The 22,824-nt window shown below is 38.6% G+C and overlaps 1 protein-coding gene across 2 annotated transcripts in view; it reads left to right on the top strand.

The window, feature by feature from the left end:
- LOC309415248 (regulator of G-protein signaling 7-binding protein-like) overlaps nucleotides 1-21,745 on the top strand; it is a gene marked incomplete at both ends in the record, with an annotated part of 79,410 nt that extends 57,665 nt beyond the window's left edge. Inside the window, 4 exons of one of the 2 annotated variants that reach the window (XM_082012713.1) lie at nucleotides 4,259-4,389; nucleotides 16,784-16,931; nucleotides 18,388-18,458; nucleotides 21,654-21,745. In XM_082012713.1, coding sequence (XP_081868839.1) covers nucleotides 4,259-4,389; nucleotides 16,784-16,931; nucleotides 18,388-18,458; nucleotides 21,654-21,745 — 442 coding nt within the window. Of the gene's footprint in view, nucleotides 1-4,258; nucleotides 4,390-16,783; nucleotides 16,932-18,387; nucleotides 18,459-21,653 lie in introns of those variants that run through there. The other variant, XM_082012714.1, reaches the window with a different exon arrangement.
- Between the last annotated feature and the right edge of the window lie 1,079 nt (nucleotides 21,746-22,824).

The raw sequence follows: 22,824 nt of genomic DNA, 5'->3' as shown, positions 1-22,824 counted from the left end.
CTACCCTCCAAGTCCAAACCATTGGCTCCGTTATCCCAGCATCGGAGTAACCAAGTAACAAGTTGCTCGCCTTCATGACGGCCATAGTCTTTACATATATCTCTCAGCTCACTTAGGGATAGAGATCGAGTGGTTACCTCTGGTTGTCCCTCCTCTGATGCCCCTGATGAACCGTCAGGACCTGCTCTATTTGTGTATTTCTTCTTCTGTACAGGGGCAACTGATACTGGTGCGGATTAATTGTCAGGGTTGGCTGCAATGCTTGTCACTGAGATCTGGGTAATAGCAGGGGGTGTTGTCTGGACTTGAGCAGTCGCAGTACTTGCTGCAGAGGTTTGTGTAGCTGCTGGGGTGGCTGCAGTGTCTACCGTGGGGGCTGGAGCAGCTGCATAGAACCAATATCTATACCAATCTCTTCCTCTAAACCAGACCAAAAATGTAACAATGTGCAAAAGGCCCAACACGATGTGCATGGTGATGGATGCATCCCAAGGGTATTCAAAATTCTCAAAAACTATTGCCTGAGCTTACAAAATGAAACAAAAGGTGTAATTAGAAGCAAAGTCCACTACATGGCTCCCAAAGTATGCAGATGAAGGCTCCACTGCACTTTCGGTTAAAATCTGTGCACTTACAAAAGAATTTATGACACTATAGGCTAGCACCAAAGAACATAGCAAAGTGACACCTTTAACCCCACACCCAGAAGCCATAAACCACACACAACCAATAACAAGCACCAGTAAGGCTGTCCACAGCTCCAAAAGCAACTCCAAAAACAAACACCAGAGAATTCCACCCAGAGACAGTTCTGCCCACACCCACATGATGAATGCTCGTAATAAATCTGGTCAAATCTGTTAAAACTTCAACCCTTCAAGACTCTCAGGATAAAAGCCTGCTCTTCTCCCAGGTGAGCTACGTTATTCTGAGTGCCGAATAACCTGTTCCCGGGTAAATTATGCATGTGGGGTGCCAAGTAAAATTGTCTTGGCTTAGCCCATCTCCAGGCTAAATGATAGCAATTGCTCTATCCCCTGAAAAACCCCTCTCAGCTGAGAAAGGGAAATTGGGGAAAGAAAGGAAACTCGTGGGTTGAAACAGAAAAAGGTTTAATAAAACTAATATTAATAATAAAGCAATATAAAGTACACAAAATTATACTCAGCCCAGATAGTGGTTGCGAGCTGGACGCTCCCAGCAGCAAACACTGGTCAGCAAACACTGCGAGCAGCACAGCTCCAGCATAGGGAGAGCAGGCCTCAGGAGCAGAGCGATGGGCGAGACCCTTCAAGGATGCAGCCATTGGGGGAGGGGGAGATGTTCCCAGCAGACTCCCCAATTTATAGTGAGTGTGATGTTTATGGTATGAAATACTTCTGTTGGCATGACGTCGTATGATATTGTTGTGGTTTAACCCCAGCCAGCAAGTGGGCACCACGCACCCACTCGCTCACTCCTACTTTTCTACTTACGGTCAAAATAAATCAGCAAGTCTTTTGTTACCTTTAAAGATGAATGGTTAAGTGATAAAGAAATAAAAGATGTGTTTAAGATACAAAAACAGAGGCAGGTTTATTAAGCTGTTGCACCTGAGCCATAATCAGAGGGGCCTCTTGCCCTCAGTGTCTAAGGGAATTAAGCATATCTCCTCTGCAGTATTTGTCACATTTTTCATTCTAGCAGAAGAACCATAATCTCTGAGGTAGATCTTGTATCCAGATCCCTTTTAGTGGTATTTTTGTAGATGCTATATATTTCTAAACTGCAGTGTTTCTGATACTAAATTAAAAGACAACCTACAGGGTAATATTTGTGGACAGTGATTTCCACCACTTATCAAGCCAATTTCCATTAGTTTTCATGGGATGTACATATATGGGGTATAAGGCAGAATTTGATTAATTAATTTTCACTTCTGATTTGTCAAAGTTTTATTTTCCTTTAGCTGATATCTAAAATAAACAGTGTTCGTTATATGTTTAGATGGTTCTTTTAGCTCATAACATTTTAGAACTATTGATGCTTTTCATAAAAATGATACTTTTCCTTAGAGTTAAGCATAGAATTTGTCAAAAAATACTTTTACAAAAAGATTTATCAAACCCTTTACATAACTTAGCCATTCTTCTAACCATAGATAATAGACCAATGTGTATTTTTAAATGTTGTTGATAGTAATAGTAAAATACTGCTCTGTTGTAAATGCGTGACTAAAATTTTTAATTTAATTTCAGAATTAGACCAGAAGCTTTGTTCAGTTTTAGCAGTTTTAAGTTTCACTAATTTCAATGGAACTATGAACACTGGACACCGGTGGGAATTCAGGAAAACCTGAAGGTGTTTTTCAGTTCTAAACAACATTTTGGCAGTACAATAAAATCATCTGTCAACTATTTTGGAAAAAATAACATTTTTTTAATGGAGTTTTCACTCTTTACCTTTTCATGTTAAGGATGGACATTTTAATAATGTTTATTCTTTTATTTTGAAATGATTATCCTAAGTGCTGCATTCACCTTTCTTACTTATACCAGGTAGTATGTGGTTGGTATAAGAGCTCCCTTTATAGGTTTTATTTTAAATATCAGCTTAGGAAAATATAAGGAAAGTAAATTCCACCTCTTGTCAGTGCTTCATAAACATATTCAGTTGAACAACATTACCCGATTTTTAAAAAGCAGGATTTTATGGAAAGAAAACCATGAATTTTACCAATCGTTAAAGTATTAAAAAATATAATAATGTTATAGATTTATTTAAGTTGTGTTTACAAAAATTTATACTTTTAATTTTAATAGCAGCCTGATAAACTGTGTGACTTAAGCTACTGTTATATAGAGAAATAAACCAGCATTTTCTCTTCTGTAACTACTTGTCGTGGTATATTAGAGGGTTTTCTTGCCGACTTTTTTGGTAACAATATGACTGAGCTATATTCTTCCTTGGTGTCACTGAAATCAGTGGCAGAAGGTACATGCTTTCTAGGCAACATATGGTCTCCTTCATTAGAAATAACAGTGAATCTCAAATACAAGAATTAACAGCTTTTAGTATGCAATATTCATTTGAACTGAACTTCAGTAAAATTGTATTAGCACAAACTGATAGGATTTTCCTTAAAATAGTGTTTAAGTTTTGTTCTTGAGAAAAGAGCTGGACTTAATATTTTGACTGGACCCTGGATCTAGATATAAATAATGACCTCTTACCTTAGGTCAGAAAGAACCTACGTTACTAGTTTAAATAGACATTGTCTGCTGTAGGTCTTGCAGTGTTTGGCCTAGATTAGTATTAAGAAATTATTTGAGTATAGCAGCCCAATCTAGTGTTGCTGCAAATAATTTATCAGGTAAGTTGCTTTGGTGCAAGTCTAATTTTATTTCATATACAGGAGGGTTGTTTGAAGTATCAGTTTAACCACAGGAAATTCAATCACTGTAGAGAATGCTAGCAACCTTTTATTGTGAAAGCTTCATTTATATTATTCATAGGCTAGAAATCTGAAAACATGCTGAAAATTTTTTTTTGTTTCTTAGCAGTAGTATTCAGAAATGCCATTAGGTTCAGGTTATTTAGAAAAGCAAGTTTCTCTAGTTGTTATAAAACCCAGTTTTGGGGGTTGTCTTACCATTTAACATGATTATGTAGCAAACCAATAGCTAGCATGCCTGAACATGAAATGGCTGAAATCCTAACTCTTCAATCTTGCCACTTTCTGCCTATTGAAAGTACCTTTGGAAGGAGCATTGAAAACCTAATTATCAGGTAGGACTGGGTAAATCACTTCTTTATCACTCACAGAAACAGTTAAGTTTATAAAATAGTATGTTTATTCCTGTGCAGCATTCTCAGCCTACAAAAGTGAGATTTGATGCCTAATTTTACAGCCAGGCATGAGAATTGGTTCCTGGATCTGGGTACATTATTTTCTTAGTGTCTTAAGCAATTAATTGGAGGTGTAGGATTACTCTTGATTTCAGTTTTTATTTTCAGAATTGTTCTTACTTTTCTGAAAAAATTCTTGAACCTTCCATTCTCTTCACAGTGCAGTATCACATGACTAATAATTTAAACACAGGGGGGAAAAGGGAATTCAGGCAGAAACTATAGAACCAAAAGACTACAATTGACTTATTTCTGATTAGAGTGATTAGTGTTTCTGATTAGATTGCTTGAAACAGTAGGGTAATGGATTTGATGACCCTCAGGTCCTCCCAGTCCCATTCCTAACTAAAATTTTTCTCTTTTATTGCAGCACAGAAGATGGTGAAATCCATCCTGAAATCTGTAGATTATACATCCAGTTGCAGTGTTGCTTAGAAATGTACACAACAGAAATGCTTAAGTCCATGTGTCTGCTAGGATCGCTGCAGTTTCATCAGAAAGGTATTGAATTGCACAAATATACAGATGCTGATTTAAAAAAAAGATCAGTCTTTTGGAGCATGCGTGGGTATTCATGAAAGACAAAGCACCAAACTGTAAAATAAACTATACCACTGAAGCTTTTCAGCTACTGAAAAAAAGTTGCATTTCGATTTCATTATCATCATTCTTACAGAAAGTGTGTCATATTAGGCATGTATCACTAATGTCCTTGTAGTTTAGAAGGCTGACATTTTTTTAAAAGAATGGTCCCAAACCAAAAATTTTAGCTGTCATTAGTCAGATCAGTGAGCAAGCTATCTTAGTCATTTTATTAGAGTAGCTACTGCAAAATTAAAGGTTTTGAAAAATTTCAGTTCATGCATATCATGGTGTTTTGTTTCAGGTCAGGTTTCAACACTAACATGTGTTTGCTTTGTTATGAGCTTTATAGAAGTTACAGCCAACATGCCCTGTGTCCATGTTTTTCTTCATAGGAGAATCTGTCTAGCCAGACTGTAATTCCAGTCATGCTCAGTAGTAGAGGATGTTAGTAGGACAGTAATTAAAATAGAAGGTAACAAAGAGCTTGACCTATAACACAATGCTGCCTAATGATTTAAAATCCCTTTAAAAGTCCCTGTCTTCTGTTTGATACATCACTGTTAAATAACTGTTAGTCAAACTAAAGTTTTCTTTTTTCCTGTTCCCTTTGCAGCATAAGATTTTGGTTTGTTCCATCATTTTTAATATATGCTTCCAAAAATTGCTTGCATATCCTGAGTGAACCATTTTAAGGACTGTCTAATCAAGTCACTGTGCTTGCCATTTACTTTACACAAATTCAAGTGCTCCGAAATCTCACAGTATACTACAGACACAGCATTTGCTCCTCCTACTCTGACAAAGAAAGTGTGAGAACACACAGATGACTTACGGTAGTAAGGAAGTTCACCTCACATTTCATACTAATGAGCAAGTCTCTCAAATATTTTTAATTACTGTAAAGTGTCATTTCCCAGGTGGGCTCCTAGGAATTGTGTAATGTGATCTCTGATGGAACTAACTCTGGTGCTGTGTTTCCAGCACTGTGATGTCAGTATTTCAGCTGGTTTAGCTACACCGCCTTTCAGGCTGAATCTACCATAGTTGTATCATAGAAATCCTGGTTCTCAACTGTCCTTCACACACGGTATGTATGTTTTGCCTTTTTAATGGTTGGCCCACATGTAATAAGCTACTGATGAACAAAAGGAGTAACTGGTATAACTTGAAGAGTTCTTTAAAATAAGCAGAGCAATTCGGATCGCACTGATAACTGTATTGGTGTGAAAATTTTCAGTCTAGGAAAGAAACATCTAAGTCAGCAGAAACTGATTACTTTAAGCATAATAACCACACTGAGGCATTTGTTGGGCAAGATATTTGAGGTCAAGTGTTTGGTGGAGCAATATGGCAGGGTTTTAGTACTAAACTGATCCCTTACTATCCCTGTTGTTATTTATCCAGCAATTCCAGCTTATAGCAAAAGACAGATAAATATTAAGAGCATCTTAGGGTTAAAAAACTGACCACCTTTATAAAACTAGATACTATATTCAGAACTGAAATCTACCCCACAGAGTATGTTTACACACAAAGGAGACCTCCTTTCTTTAGTGAAAGTGCATCTCTAATAATTTCATGTTTGATTAGCCATCTACTGAAAGGAAGATGTAGAAATGCAGATAATTTACTGAACAGGTTACTCAGTAACCTCATTACTCTGTGATGGCACACACTGATTGGGACTGTATCTGTGCTAATTGTAACTACGCTTTTCCCAGATAATATCTCAGCAGAATATACCAGGTAAAGACAAGACAAAGTTCTGTAATGAACTGTAATGAACATCTTGTAATTAACCTTATGTATTTTCTGTCATGTTGAAAGATCCCATAATGTATTTTTCACATCTAGCTATAGGATACAGCTACAGCCAATGATACTTTTTATTATGAAAATAAGTATTAGAGTTTTATAACTGCTCAATTGAGCTTCTCAGTGATTTTCTCAAGCTGAAAAGAAATATATAAAATATGAAGAGACAGAATTAATAGAGCCATCGTATACCAAGACACCAGTAGCTGCTAAAATGAATCACAATTTTTAAAGACAGATTGTACTATATTTTCTGGCATTGGCTACAGTTGTCAAACCACCATCTATAATTGCAGAAAGAAAGTAGCTTGAGGTGACCTGAGTAACCCCAATGTGTCAGTCTCTCCTTTTTGCCTCTGGATGGAATCTACATTATTAACTTAAACTAAACATCAAACTGTTAGATGTCTAAAGTTGAACAAGATGAATTACAGCATTATAGTATGGGCCAACTTAGTTCCTATCTGGCAGTACTTTTGATATATATTGGTTCCTCATCCCACCATAGAAAGTCATGGTAGCTATTCTGCCATTGCTAAATAGAGTAATTTTTGTCCTCTATCCATATAGAGATAACCACAGTAACATGGCTCCAAGTTTCTGTGACATTTTTTGAGAAAAATTCATAATAGGCATAAATTATATAATCACAAGGATTTGAATAAATTGAATTTTGGAACTTAGCCAATAGAACGTTGTTCTTAAATACTTGGATATTTACAACATGTAGAAGTATTGTAAAGGTATCATGCAACAAGGGACATTCCAGATACACGTTAAGTATTTTTTCACAGTGAAGGTAGTCAAATACTGGAACAGGCACCCAAAGAGGCTGTGAAATCTCCATCCTTGGAGATATTCATAACTGGAACGGACAAAGCCCTGAGTAATCTGATGCAAGTTGGCCCTGCTTTCAATAGGGGGTTAGACCACATGACCTTGCAACCTAATTTATTCTATGATTCTATATCTGCCAGAACATACTATTTTCCAAAGAGCAGAATGATCCATACATTTCTTTAATTTCTCTACTTATGGAGAATGGTACTGCAGTCTAAGCAAAGTTCATAAATTTATCTCTAGGAATGAAAGAGCCAGTAATCTCACTATTATAAAATATATTGTGCTCTTGCTAGTATACAACTTTTTTACTTTTTCACCTGTTTAGTTTTTCACTGAGTGATATTTAAAAAAAAAATTGTTTTCCTTGTCTACAAAGAGTACTACCTTAGAAACAGTGAACATTTCCAATATGTATTAACTTTGCTTAATTCATAAATGCATGTCTGATGTTATTCCCTGCATGTAATTTCTTGCTGTGTCTTGAAGTTCATTTTTGAAGGTAATATTTTTCATTTGGATGTAATATTTTCCATTTTCTAGTCTCCTTGCCTGTTGGATATGTGGTTTGTTGGGTTTTTTAATATCCCATGAGATTTTACCAATTTATGTTCTTACTTTGGAGCCAGCAGAGATTTGAGTAGAATAACATGCAGGCTGTTCTCACCAACCTGCAGTTAATAAATAATAATGTGGGTACTGGTATCTTGACCAGACATTATCAAATAAACTATAGAACTCATAAAGCTAAGGCAGTGAGCTGATGCTGATGCTCTTTTCCCAAGAGGACCTCGGCCAATGCTCCCTACTGGGAAACAGATGCTCTTTTATAAAACACCACATTACAGTTTGAAGGGTTGAGCTCTGGGTATTTTCACTGTCTTTTGCAGCACTGATCTTCTCATCTCTCCTTATCTTTCTGTTCTACTGAACAAACATTCTTACATATGTGGTGGGTTGACCTTGGCTAGATGCCAGGTGCCCACCAAAGCCTCTCTATCACTCCCCCTCCTCAGATGGACAGGGGAGAGAAAAATATAACGAGAAGCTCGTGGGTCAAGATAAGAACAGGGAGAGATCAGTCAGCAATTACCTTTATGGGCAAAACAGACTCAGCTTGGGGAAATTAGTTTAATTTATTGCCAACCAAAATCAGAGCAGGATAATGAGAACTAAAACCAAATCTTAAAACACCTTCCCCACACCCCTCCCTTCCTCCCGGGCTCAACTTCACTATCGATTTTCTCTACCCACCACCCCCCTGAACGGCACAGGGGGATGGGGAATGGGGGTTGTGGTCAGTTCATCACACATTGTCTCTGCTGCTCCTTCTTCCTCAGGGGGAGGACTCCTCACACTCTTCCCCTGCTCCAGCGTGGGGTCCCTCCCATGGGAGACAGTTCTCCACGCACTTTTCCAATGTGAGTCCTTCCCACAGGCTGCAGTTCTTCACAAACTGCTCCAGCCTGGGTCCCTTCCATGGGGTGTAGTCCTTCAGGAACAGACTGCTCCAGCGTGGGTCCCCCATGGGGTCATAAGTCCTGACAGCAAACCTGCTCCAGCCTGGGCTCCTCTCCTCTTTGCAAATGATTGCAAAGTTCAGCATTCAGAAAGTTTGCAAAGGACAAAATGAAACATGCCCAAGTAGCCATAATTCAACTTTTTTGTATGTAATAAGTTACCTGGTCATATACTTTATTACTCCTCCTTTCCACAGTCCCAAGAGTCCTGGCTAACTAATACACATGTTAATATTTACTTGGGCATTCATCTTTCTTTTATCCTAATTGTTCAGTGTCATATGTTGTATTTATTGCACACAATTCTGTTCTAAAGGCAGAATCCTTCTATTCCTCAGACCTTTCTCAGTAACTCATACACTGATGGCAGTGTCTTCAGAACTGCCTTGAGTAGTGAGGTAGGAGAAATTTTTCCCATTGTAAAGGAACAAAGAGAGATTAAGCTTTAGTGCTAATTTAGAATCTGAGATTGCAGTGTACTTTATGCAGTGCTTTATGTGTTTATAGAGTAATTTGTCAGTAGCTTCAGTTGCAGCTGAGTGCAGAGACTCTTGTCTTTGGGTTGAGTAACCAGAGAATTAGAAATACTTTGTCAAATAACTATTTTGAGGAGCTGGGTTTAAGCAACTTGGATAGGATCACATGAAAACTCTGGGTAGGTATAGAGTCCAGTTTTCAGGGCAGCACTGCGAGAGACTCTTCTGTATCTTCCTGCAGTCCCTAACATAATGGCTTTAAGGATCTTGCTGTTCCTTTTGTCATTAAAAATATGTATTGGGGAGATGGCAGATATGGCAGATGGCAGCTCATGTTCCAGTTCTTCCAGGAAATCTTCTGAAACGTCTCACTGCATTTGTTTAACCCTAGCACATTTCACATAGTTTTCTTCTGCATCATTCCCACACTCAGGCAGAACTTCTCTGGATAGAATCATCTTTCTCAGACTTTGTCAAGCAACAGATGAGTTCATTTACCTGGAACCTGGAGCTTCTCTCCTAATACTGACTTTGCTTTATTTGCTCCCCTTCAGCATTTGAATTATATAGCTTTGTGCCTTAGGGAGCGGTGTCAAACGCAGGTCTTAAACCTGGTAATACTTTTAAAAATATGAATTAGTTTCATGGAAAGGAAGATATTCTGAACGAGCTTAGGTACCTCTCTGAAGTGTTTACAAAATTCATCTCGAATTCCTTTAAATGCTGTATAGTTTACTGTATTGAAATTGCATGTTCCCAACATTGACTATTCTTTTGATTAAATAAGCAAATCCTGGCTTAGCTAGCAAGGTATTAGAGGAAGTAGTTGACATAATTTCTGTCCATGGAAGCTGCTGGATGTGATTACCCTTTTTCCAAATTAATACTGAGGTTGGCGAGATCTGAAAAAAAACAGAATTACCTCAAAGTTCTTAAGTACACTTCAGCATACATTGCTGTATTCAGTCACAAATATTTTGGGGTCAAAGTTTTTCATTGATACCTTATAAAGAACTTCATTGCATTTGAATGTGTAAACATAACAGATAAAAGAGCTTTGCTGATTCATATATCCACAATAATAATATATTCCTTTCATTGTAAGGAACTGTAAAATATTACTATTATCATTGGATCATTATAGCATGTCACTGTGGAAGTACATGTTACCGAAGTTTAATGCCCATACATGTTTACATAGAAACCATTAATTTCTTAGGGTCATCTACAGATATAATTGACTTGTTTGGTTATATAATTACATATATTAGAAAATGTTTTTTAAAACCCTAAATTGCAGATTGCAATCATTCTATTAGCTGGCTATGCAGCATTTGAGCAAAGCACTCATTTTTCTAAAGGGAGTAAGCCCTACGGCTTACGGTAATCAAAGAAAAGACGGGACAGAAATTTTGAAGGTTAAAATGAACTGGAGGTGTTTTGCAGAGTTCAAAACATGCTGTAAAAATAATTAAAGCTACCTCATCAAAGAAGTACAAGGATTGAAGCTGATTGATAGCACTTTATGCTGAATTTGAACAAAACAAGTCACTGCTCATGTACTTATAAGAATACATTATTCTTATGGTCCAGAATCAGGTGAACCTACTATATTGTTTGTAACTTTTTGAAAAATAAGTGTACAGCCAAGGAGAGGTAATTCCTGCTTTCAGTTATTTACACATAGCTCTACTAATTTTAATAGAATTTGAATATCTATGGGAAAAAACAAGTCCAGGATATATTAGATTCCCAGAATCTTACATTTTTTTGTATGAAATGGTCTCAAAGTCTTATTTTTTCCTGTGTCTTTTTCTAAATGAATAGTTTATACATGAATAATTTCTTAGAATAAGATGCAAAATACTTTAATGCTTGTAACCTACATATTGTTTATTCTTACCACAAGTCTATTTGGAAGCCTTGAAGAAAAAATTATAGTTCTATCACTGTAATTGTGATGTGTGGACTCCATCTCACTTGTATAAACATAGCTGAAGGCAGAAGGATACCAGCACTAACCAGAGTGGTAGGTGAATTTAATTTCATACAAAAGGCATTTTCCACTTCGTAAAATAAAAAGATATACTGAATTAGAGGCTAGAAGACAAAGAATACATCAAGTTTTGTATAAAAATTTCACAGTAAAAAGAGCCTCTGTCTAGTCAACTGGCAAGAAGAGCAACTGAATGTAGACACCTCTGAAAACACTGTGTGCATGAACAAACTCCAACTGAAATTAATGAAAGTCTTTCCACTGAATAAATTGAAAATAAAATTTAGGGTTCATATCCCTATTTTAGGAATGTGTAATACAAAAGATATACTTACCCCCACTAGAAGGATGAGAAGATTAAAGAGCTTTTGGTTCTCTACAGTCTGTGCCATATAGTAGAAATGTTAAGCCTGAGTCATATACATTATTCAAGCAAAGCCTTTATTATTAGCTGACTCTTTAACTGTTTTCAAGTGATTGAGCAAATGCTCTGAAAGTCAAGGAAGGCTTCATGAATTGTTCACAATAAAACAGAATTACTAGTAAAGATCTCTTTTCAGTTGAAAAGAAATCTGTGCTGTTCATTCTGCTAAATCTGCAACAGCTTGCCTTTGTGATAACAAAAAGAACATTACAGTCTCAGTGCTTCTGTTCTCAAGTTGGGAAAAAGAACCTTTACTGTTATTTCATCTAGTATTGTTATTGTTTCCATTTAATAACTTTTCACATCCCTGAAGGATGCATCTATAGACAGGTTTGTTCTTGACAGCATGTCACCAAAGGTCAGGTCGGAGTTCCAACATAACACTTCAAAATAATGGGAGAATTAACTAAAACCCAGTTCCAGCAATAACACCTTGTGATATCAGTGGCAAATTAGATAGCTTCCCTGGGGCAACCCTCTTTTACAAAGAAGTAGTGAGATATTGGTAACAGCATATTGTGTTATGGGCTTCTTGTAATGGGAAAAGTGATGAATAATGAAGCTTACACAAATGAACAATTAAAATTGTACAATATGGACTACCTTAAAACAGCAGCATAAGCTGCAGTTAACATCTAGAAAGAATTTGGAAGTTATACTTACAGGGTGATACACAGTAAAACATATAATCTGGGAAGTAGGCTTAGGCTGCTTTCCACAAGCAATTGAGTCAGCATAAAATCTTGTTACCACCAGAAAGCTTCTTCTCTATCTCCCCCCCCTTATCTTGCCTTCACTTTTTTCTCCCTTCCACTGCTTCTGGCCACATGATCAATCACCTTCTCTGGCACTTGCCCTGGAACATGCTGGGTTCTTTACTGACCTGACTTAAATCACTGCAACATCAGAAAACTTTTATTTTTCCTTTTGTTGGGTTATTGTACCATTTGATGGGTTAAAGTGGCTCAAAGAGGGATCTGGCTAAGCAGAAGTTATCAGTGGATGCCCAAGTCAGCAGCAGAGAAAGGACACAGGACATCATTCTTTTATAGATGATAAACTTGTTATGTCAGGTCATGCGATCTCTTGGAATCATAGTTAGATGACTTAGTTGGGGGTAGGAAGCAGGGAAAAGGGCTTCCTACTGACTTTAAAGGATAATGAAAACATCAAGCAAATATCACAGAATCACAGAATCACAGAATCACTAGGTTGGAAAGGACCTTCAAGATCATCAAGTCCAACCATTAGTCCAGCACCACCATGTTCCCTAAACCATGTCTTGAAGCGCCACATCCACTCGTTTTTTAAACACTTCCAGAGATGGCGACTCCACCACCTCCCTGGGCAGCCGGTTCCAATGTCTGACCACCCTCTCGGTGAAGAAATTTTTCCTACTATCCAATCTAAACCTCCCCTGGCACAACTTGAGGCCATTTCCTCTCATTCTATCGCTGGTTACTTGGGAGAAGAGACCAACACCCTCCTCACTACAAGCTCCTTTCAGGTAGTTGTAGAGAGCGATAAGGTCTCCCCTCAGCCTCCTCTTCTCCAGACTAAACAACCCCAGTTCCCTCAGCCGCTCCCCATAAGACTTGTGCTCCAGACCCCTCACCAGCTTTGTTGCCCTTCTCTGGACACACTCCAGCACCTCAATGTCCTTCTTGTAGTGAGGGGCCCAAAACTGAACACAGTACTTGAGGTGCGGCCTCACCAGCACCGAGTACAGGGGCACAATCACTTCCCTACTCCTGCTGGCCACACTATTTCTGATGCAGGCCAGGACGCTGTTGGCCTTCTTGGCCACCTGGGCACACTGCTGGCTCATATTCAGCCGGCTGTCAACCAGCACCCCTAGGTCCCTTTCCGCCGGACAGCTCTCCAGCCACTCCTCCCCAAGCCTGTAGCATTGCATGGGGTTGTGTGGGACCCTGCACTTCACCTTATTAAACCTCATACAGTTGACCTCTGCCCATTGATCCAGCCTGTCCAGATGCCTCTGCAGAGCCCTCCTACCCTCCAGCAGATCAACACTCCCACCCAACTTGGTGTCATTTGCAAACTTACTGAGGGAGCACTCGATTCCCTCATCTAGATCATCTATAAAGATATTGAACAAGACAATATTGACAATCCTCTGTAGTATAAGTAATGTCTATTTGACATTCAGACAAGTAGCTAGGAAATATTTTTTTCCATAAAGGAATAATTTACTAGAATACAACAGTTGAGAGAACCTGCCCAAAAAGAGTTTCTTAAGATCCAGGAATTTCTAGTTTTAAAAAAACACAACAGGTTACAAGCCTGATAGCTGGGATACTTAGTAGTGATGTGGAAGAGAAATACAGCACAGTCTGCAACCTCAGTCTGTAGTGTCCCAGAAAAATGGGCTAAATTACCACTACGCTATTAGCTGTTCTTATTCTTACTGTTCTTTGTCAAACCTTACAGGAAGTACTCAGGTTTGTCCTGATGTGAAAATTTCTCAAATTGCAAAAATTGTGAGATGAAAGAACATTTCCTACTCAGCTCCTCATACCACTAGTTGAAAGTGATGTTGTTTTCTCAATTTTTAGAATGTTTTATTTGTTTCTGAGAATTGTTTACTCCGTTTTGTGAGAGAACTAAGAGGGGAAAAACTTAAATTTCTCAATAACGTGTCTGGGATTGTGATGGGTTGACCTTGGCTAGATGCCAGGTGCCCACCAAAGCCACTCTGTCACTCCCCTTCTCAGCTGGACAGGGGAGAGAAAGTATAATGAGAAGCTCGTCGGTCGAGATAAGAACAGGGAGAGATCAGTCAGCAATTACCTTTATGGGCAAAACACACTCGGCTTGGGGAAATTAATTTAATTTATTGCCAATCAAATCAGAGTAGGATAATGAGAACTAAAACCAAATCTTAAAACACCTTCCCCACACCCCTCCCTTCCTCCCGGGCTCAACTTCACTATCGATTTCTCTACCACTCCCCCCCCAAGCGGCGCAGGGGGACGGGGAATGGGGTTGTGGTCAGTTCGTCACATGTTGTTTCTGCTGCTCCTTCCTCCTCAGGGGGAGGACTCCTCACACTCTTCCCCTTCTCCAGCGTGGTGTCCCTCCCACGGGAGACAGTCCACCATGAACTTCTCCAACATGAGTCCTTCCCACAGGCTGCAGTTCTTCACCAACTGCTCCAGCCTGGGTCCCTTCCATGGGGTGCAGTCTTTCAGGAACAGACTGCTCCAGCCTGGGTCCCTCCACAGGGTCACAAGTCCTGCCAGCAAACCTGCTCCAGCATGGGCTCCTCTCTCCATGGATCCACAGGTCCTGCCAGGAGCTTGCCTCAGCGTGGGCCTCCCAGTGGGTCACAGCCTCCTTCAGAGCACGTTCACCTGCTCCAGGGTGGGGTCCTCCCCGGGCTGCAGGTGGATATCTGCTCCACCGTGGACCTCCATGGGCTGCAGGGGGACAGCCTGCCTCATCACAGTCTTCATCACGGGCTACAGGGGAATCTCTGCTCCGGCGCCTGGAGCACCTCCTCCCCCTCCTTCTTCACTGACCTTGGTGTCTGCGGAGTTGTTTCTCTTGCATATTCTCAGTCCTCTCTCTGCTGCTGCTCTTGCTCAGTTTTTTTCTCCGCTCTTAAATATGTTATCACAGAGGCGCTCCCACTGTTGCTGATTGGCTGGGCCTTGGCCAGCAGCAGGTCATCTTGGAGCTGGCTGGCATTGGCTCTGTCAGACATAGGGGAAGCTTCTAGCAGCTTCTCACAGAAGCCACCCCTGCATCCCCCTCAGCTACCAAAACCTTGCCATGCAAACCCAATACAGGGATGCACTCCAATTTGAAAATTCTCATTTAAATAATGCTCACAAAAAGAATTTGTCCCATCCTGTACTTGGTGCCAGGGCTATACTTGCTGCTGGGTCTGTACTTGCCACTACAGAAATGGAATACCATCAGACAATCTACAGGTGGTTTACTAGGATACAAAAGAAATCCCACCAGTACTTAACTCTCTTGAATGTTCCACTATCATGGTCCACATCCTTTACTCCATTCTCTCCTTGACAAAAGCCCTGGCAGATCTGTCATGAGGTCCCCGCTCAGTTCCAACACTGCATTTCATTTTCATATAGTAAGCATGAATTAGGTAATTGTAAGCATGGAAATACAGAATACAATGCGTATTGGGCTGTGAATGGTGGCAGCTGTGTATTGCTTTTAAAATCAAGTACAAAACTGCACATTTTTGTCTTTTGTTTTCCCATAGTATTGCAGTAATACTATGAGTCATGGACTGCAATGTTCTTTCATGTCAAAGTTTTTGAAATTGCTTTCAGAATGTATGCTCTGGTTCCCTATTTTGTTCTGGTTTTTTTCTCTGACTCTTATTTTGTGTCACATGTGAGCCACTGGAGTTTAACTGAAAGTCTTCATAATGCTAACTAAAATTCTAAGTTCCACAAATGCCTGCATGGGATTTCTCTTTGTTTTGTTTGGTAGAAGTAACATATAGCAGCACTCTGATTAGCAGATTTGGTGTGGTCTGCTCTATTTCTGAATAGTTCTTGGTGCAAGAAAAAGCTCAAAACATCAATGATATAGAATCATAGAATCTTTGGGTTGGAAGGGACCTTTAAAGGTCATCCCTGCAATGAGCAGGGACATCAACAACTAGACCAGGTTGTTCAGAGCCCTGTCCAACCTGACCTTGAATGTTTCCAGGGATGGGGCATCTACCATCTCTCTGGGCAACCTGTGCCAGTGTTTCACCATCCTCATTGTGAAAAATTTCTTCCTTATGTCTAGTCTAAATCTACCCTCTTTTAGTTTGAAACCATTACCCCATGTCCTATCGCAACAGGCCCTGCTAAAAAGTATGTCCCCATCTTTCTTATAAGCCCCCTTTAAGTACTGGAAGGCTGCGATAAGGTCTCCCCGGAGCCTTCTCTTCTCCAGGCTGAACAACCCCAACTCTCTCAGCCTTTCTTCATAGGACAGGTGTTCCATGATCCCTCTGATCATTTTTGTGGCCCTCCTCCAGACCCGCTCAAACAGGTCCATGTCTTTCCTATGCTGAGGGCTCCAGAGCTGGATGCAGTACTCCAGTGGGTGGTGGGATCTCACCAGAGCAGAGGGGCAGAATCACCTCCCTCAACCTGCTGGCCACGCTTCTTTTGATGCAGCCCAGGATACAGCATATATTTTAATTAATAAATAATAGGGATACATGTTTTGTTTAAATATTTTAAAGGAAAAGAGCCTTTTGCCCCACCCAAGATCCTAGATGCTAAAGTGGAGGAGAGTTCCCAAGTATCTATTTTAGAAGACACGTCATCATCACCAACAGATATTCAACAGCATTTATGGCAGGTTTCTACAGATATTGAAAACACTGAAAGGTATGTATAGAACTTCCTTTCTAAATAAAACAAATTTCTTTCTAGGGTTTATTTAGTCTTTTCCAATTAGGCAGCCAGTATTGCTACTATAAAAGGTGTTAGTAAATTAAATAGCCTGTTAATATTTAACATATCTGAGAGCAACTGCTAAAAGAAGGGCAGAGAGAGGTGACATCCTTAATTTGACTGATTACCAGAGGGTAATTGTCAAAAACAAAGGGTAGGAAATTATAGTGCTAGCAGGCCAGGTTCTCTAAAAGAGGAAGCTTTTATCTCGTCTTAAGTGGTTATTAATTTGTACCTGAAACCTGCTGGCCTGCATTTCTGCATTCATAAATCGAAAGCACAGAATCTAGTTCACGTCAGTTGTTTCTGCCCGCCCATAATTATGAACGTGGAAGCCTTAGGAGGGGAGGGGAACATCATCCACAGGTATGTTAAAGTGGATTTCTCTTACCCTCTTAACTAAGCAGTTGAAAGACAAAACTGAGACCCTTTATTAGGGAGTAATCCTGATGACCAACCGTTCTTTTCAAAAAATACCTGGTTTTATGGCTTTGTATATTAAGTTGCTGCTGAGATTTTAATGGTTACCATGTTTATTTATATAAAATAAAGTTCTATTCTACCAAGAGAGTAACTTGGAGAATAAAACTGAGCAATAAGAAAGTCATGCTGCTTCATTTCTAAGAACCATTTTATATGTAGATGAATAAGGCAAGAACATGTTTTTAAATCCTGAAAGCCTTAAGACATTACAAACCTGCACACAAAATTGCTGGTCTGCCATCTATCCGTAAAACAGGAATCTTTTTGCAACTTATGGCCTCTCTCAAAACATATCCATATGTAACTTGCTTTGTGAGATTATATTTTGTTATCATATTTTCCATCTTCTGCCTTTTAGCAAATTTCGTGCCAAAGTCCTCTTAAGAGGGGGTGAGAGTGACAGCGCTGTTTCTAAAATTTTCACTTAATGTTCAGGGAGCTAACATGACATGGATCAGCTACATGTATTATAATTTCCTTATAAACAATGAAACGCATTCATGGCACAAGCTACAAAATGCTGATAAGGGGTATTAAGTAAGTTAACATTAGTACTGGCTTGTGCTAATTTTAAGGCATATTGTGTATTTTGCCACTAGGATCACATTGTGCCCACCAACTCATTTAATACTCAAGGGCCAGAATAGATCATAATTTTGGACTGGATGCTACTAACTAAAATCAGACTGGCTTAAAAGTGCTCCCTTATTAAATCTACTGCCCTTTATTTTGGTATGCATCTTCTGATACATGTATTTGAACCAAATGCTTGCCCAATAGATTTTGTTATTATTTAGTTTGGTTTATTGCTCCGTTATTTCAGCATATAAAGCTATACTGTGAGCCATTCCCCATTCAGTCTTCAACTGCTGTTCTATTGTATCTCTTTCAACTTTTGTTTCCACAGAGATATGAGAGAAATGAAAAACCTTTTAAGTAAACTCAGGGAGACTATGCCTTTACCACTGAAAAATCAAGGTAGGTTTTATATTTTCTTCATGTAAGGAAAATTAAAATAATTAAAGGTTTTACCTTCCATTAGATCTGAAAAATCTAGGGGGTTTTTGGTAGGAATTACAAAAAGAAAAATCTAGGTGAAGTCCCTTCCCTACTGATTCAGTGGAGCCAGAATTTAATATGTGAACTTTATCCTCTTGAGTTTCACATGAGGTAAAATAATAGACTTTTCCTGGTGACATGAAGGCAGCAGCACAACTAATTCCCTGTATCAGGAGGCTTTCTTTTTCAAAGGTGACGGTGTGAATTGCACAATGATAGGGATCCTGCTGAGTGATGTGGTTTGCTTTACCCCTACAAGGCTTGCAGATTCTGTGATGTGACACACCCTATGCAGAAGAGATACTTGCCTTGAGACTGCTAACAGCTTGCTTTTCCCAGTAGCCAGCTATGAGGCGCCCTATACAAATGCACAGGGGACAGGGTCTCCACCCTATGCATGTATTTAGCAATGGGCTTTCATTTTGTGGCCCAGCAGTCATAAATACTCCACATCTACAGGGACTCTCTTTCTTAATGTGAACAACATTAAAAAGAGAATAGTTTTCCTTTTTTGTTTGTTCTTGAAAATGTGTATTTCTTAAATGCTGTGTAGTCTTTGCACACTGGCAGCTGATGAAGTATGCCTAATGTGTCCTAAATCTTGTCCCAAGTAACTAAGCAGTCTAACGTTTATCATAACATGGAAAAAGATGAATATAGAATGGATTAATTCATTATACAAGTAAGAGTTTATGGCATGATGGCTTGATAGAAAACTATTTGAAAGGAGAAAGGGCATTGCTTATGATACATGATACAGATGTGCCATTACAGACACTGGAAAAATGCCATAAAGTCTGTGCCTAGCCTAGAAGAAAGGAGCGTGGTGGAAATAAGGAAAGACAAGACAAACTTGTGGGGTATAAAGCATATACTAACTTGAATTCAGAACATGAAGGCATACAGAATTCTTTTCTGCTGTCTGGTGTCTATACCACCCTTCAACACTGGCCAGAAAACCGCTGATCACCTGTGCAGCAGGATGGGAAACATGTCAGCTGGAGTTTAAAAGCTCTGAGACATGCCCCAGGATCAGGGATCATAAGTGGTGTTTTTGCTGCTCCCACAGGCTACAACTGTGATCATAGTTTACAGATGACCTCTGAGAATTGATGCCTCAAGAATGGACAGTCATGCTCATTATTCATACAGCACTTAATTTTTTTTTTAAATATTCCAAGACCTTTAATAAATTAAACTTAGATAACAGTATAAGTAAATAGAACATACAAGCAACATTATAGGTAATGAATAGAATAGAATAGAATAGAATAGAATAGAATAGAATAGAATAGAATAGTTCTGTTGGAAGGGACTTACAACAATCATCTAGTCCAACTGCCTGACTAATTCAGGGCTGACCAAAAGTTAAAGCATGGGGCATCGACCACCTCTCTAGGAAGCCTGTTCCAGTGGGCTGGACTGTAATTTTTACATTCATATGAATTACAAGCACGGTTTAAGAGAATGATTATGAGATGACTGAATACCATTGAATGAACTGATCTTTACAACACCTGATCCTGCTTTCAGTTAAATGAGTGAGTGTTTTGCTGTTGATTTCAGTGACAGACAGAAAGGAGTTAACACTGTAAGCCCACAAAAGCTTTGCATAATGTTACTGATTGCTCACAGACCTGTGTTTTTTGTATGGAATTCTCTTAAGTGACAGCAGGAAAGTTACTGTGCTAAGAAATTCAGAACTCTTACCTATGTTCTAATAGTTAATTATTTGTATTACAGTAGTGTCTTGAGCCTACAATCAAAATTAGATCCCTGATGTAGTAAGAATAGGAACATAATGAGGCATAGTTCTTAGCCTGAAACGATGCCTGAAGATGGCTCAAATTCAAAGTAAATTATAAAGATTTTTTGAGATAGTTCACTGACAGTGCATGAGTTAACATAACTATAGGCAATAATATATAAATTTTGGATGAATTTAAAATGTATTAATATACAAGGTAGAAAGCTAACCAGAAACAGGGTGACCATATTGTTCGTACTTTCCCAGACAAGTGCTTTTAGTCTTGATGTGTGTCATGGTTTAACCCCAGCCAGCAACTAAGCACCATGCAGCCGCTCGCTCACTCCCCCACGGTGGGATGGGGGAGAGAATCGGAAGCATAAAAGTCAGGAAACTCATGGGTTGAGATAAAGACAGTTTAATAGGTAAAGCAAAAGCCATGCACACAAGCAGAGCAAAGGAAGGAATTCATTCACCACTTCCCATCGGCAGGCAGGTGTTCAGTCATCTCCAGGAAGCCAGGGCTCCATCACGCGTAATGGTTTCTTGGGAAGACAGATGCCATAACTCCAAACGTACCCCCCCTTCCTTCTTCTTTCCCCCAGCTTTATATACTGAGCATGACGTCATATGGTATGGAATATCCCTTTGGTCAGTTTGGGTCAGCCGTCCTGGCTGTGTCCCCTCCCAGCTTCCTGTGCACCCCCAGCCTTCTCGCTGGCAGGCCAGCACAAGAAGCTGGACAGTCCTTGACTACTTAGCAACAACTGAAAACATCAGCATGTTATCAACACTGTTTCATCCTATATCCAAAACATAGCCTCATACTAGCTTCTATGAAGAAAATTAACTCTATCCCAGCTGAAACCAGGACAATGTGCCAAGATGTTCCAATGTTGGAGTTTTAAATGGCAATTCCCACTGATGTGCACAAATGACCACTCAATAATTTTTTTCATCTTTAAATTAAGCCAGAATTTAACCTTAGGTTCAACATTTCTGAACTTGCATGTCTTCAAGATCTCAAACTAGTTATCTTTAGGTTTTATTTGGGACCCTAATGTTATTCATCCATGCAGGAATATTTCATCTTCGGTGTCCCGGTACTGAAGGTGTAATTTCCTTTAGGTTTCATCATTGAACTGGTATTCTTCTTGCCAAAATTTCTACTGCATTTTCATAGAGATCCTGATAATTAGCATTTTAAGACTCTCATATGCAAACATCAGTTTATTATTTGCTCTATGCCTAGAATGGGATCTACTATTTGGTCTTGCAGGTGCTGTTAGGACACATAAATGATATGAAGTCTTTTGTGTGTGTGCATGTGTACATGCTGTATTAAAATGTGGGTTTTTCCATCACAGATGATAGCAGCCTCCTAAACTTGACTCCTTACCCATTAGTAAGAAGACGGAAGAGAAGATTCTTTGGACTGTGTTGTCTTGTCTCAAGTTAGAAGATTAGGAACAGAAACACCAAGAAAATCATAACTTTGATTAAACCACTATCGTTTGACCATTGAAAAGATAAACTTTACTACTTTTGATTATAAAGTATATTTTCTACACTAGCCTATTGCTTTTTCTCTTCTGCTCTATCCTCCTTTTCAGAATAAGGGTTTTAATAGTCTAAAGTTATGGTGGTCAAGAACCAACTGTGGAATAGATCTAGCATAACCAAGAATGTTTTTAAAACTTTTTAAAGTATGTTTTGCATTATTGATTACTTCCAACCACTCAGAGAAAAGACACATGAATTATGGATAATAGATAATTTTAAAGTTTTTTTATTGTTTGAACTACAGGTAAAAGTTTGTGCATAGTACAGTACTCTTATTAGTATCATATTAAAATACTTGATCATATTCTAACAATCTTTAAGCATATAGAACTATTTAACAGCAAAAGTATTATAGTGCTAAAACATTTAAACAATATTGTAACAGAATTTGCACAAAATTTCCAGTTGCTTTTTGTGCTCTCATTCATATTTAGTCTTCCACTATATCTCAATTTAAAAGCTTCATAGAAAAATATCTTAATTTATGATACACAAACCATATATGAAAATACTTAGAACTTGTAAATACAGAGAAATCATAATATCTACAAACTGTACAATGCATAGAAGTAACAAATTGCCTTTTAAGCTGATAGTATCTCCACAAGCTTTTGGAAAAAATAAATAATTTATTAAAAGAAGGTATATTAAAATAAACAATGTAAAACACAACACCAACCCATTTTGTTTCCAAAAGAATTTATAGCATAATGTCTGCATATCACTATTAACTCTTATAGGGCATGCCAGAATTATCTCAGATTGTAAGATATTAAATGTTTTACATTGTTAATAAAGCTTTTTATTTAAATTAAATGTTGTCTTGTTTCTAGTTATATATAGAATATATCTTTTTTTCTAATTTTGTTGTCAGAGTACTACAAAATGTTTTGGTATTTTTTCCATTTCAAAATGTATGTTTGCAAAGACAGACAAAAAATTATGATGAATATATAAATGCTAAAATGACAGCTA

This window comes from Phaethon aethereus (assembly GCF_964289735.1).
Source record: "Phaethon aethereus genome assembly, chromosome: W".
Lineage (NCBI taxonomy): Eukaryota > Metazoa > Chordata > Aves > Phaethontiformes > Phaethontidae > Phaethon > Phaethon aethereus.
Note: the sequence above shows the minus strand (reverse complement) of the source record. Positions and strands in the feature narration are given on the sequence as shown.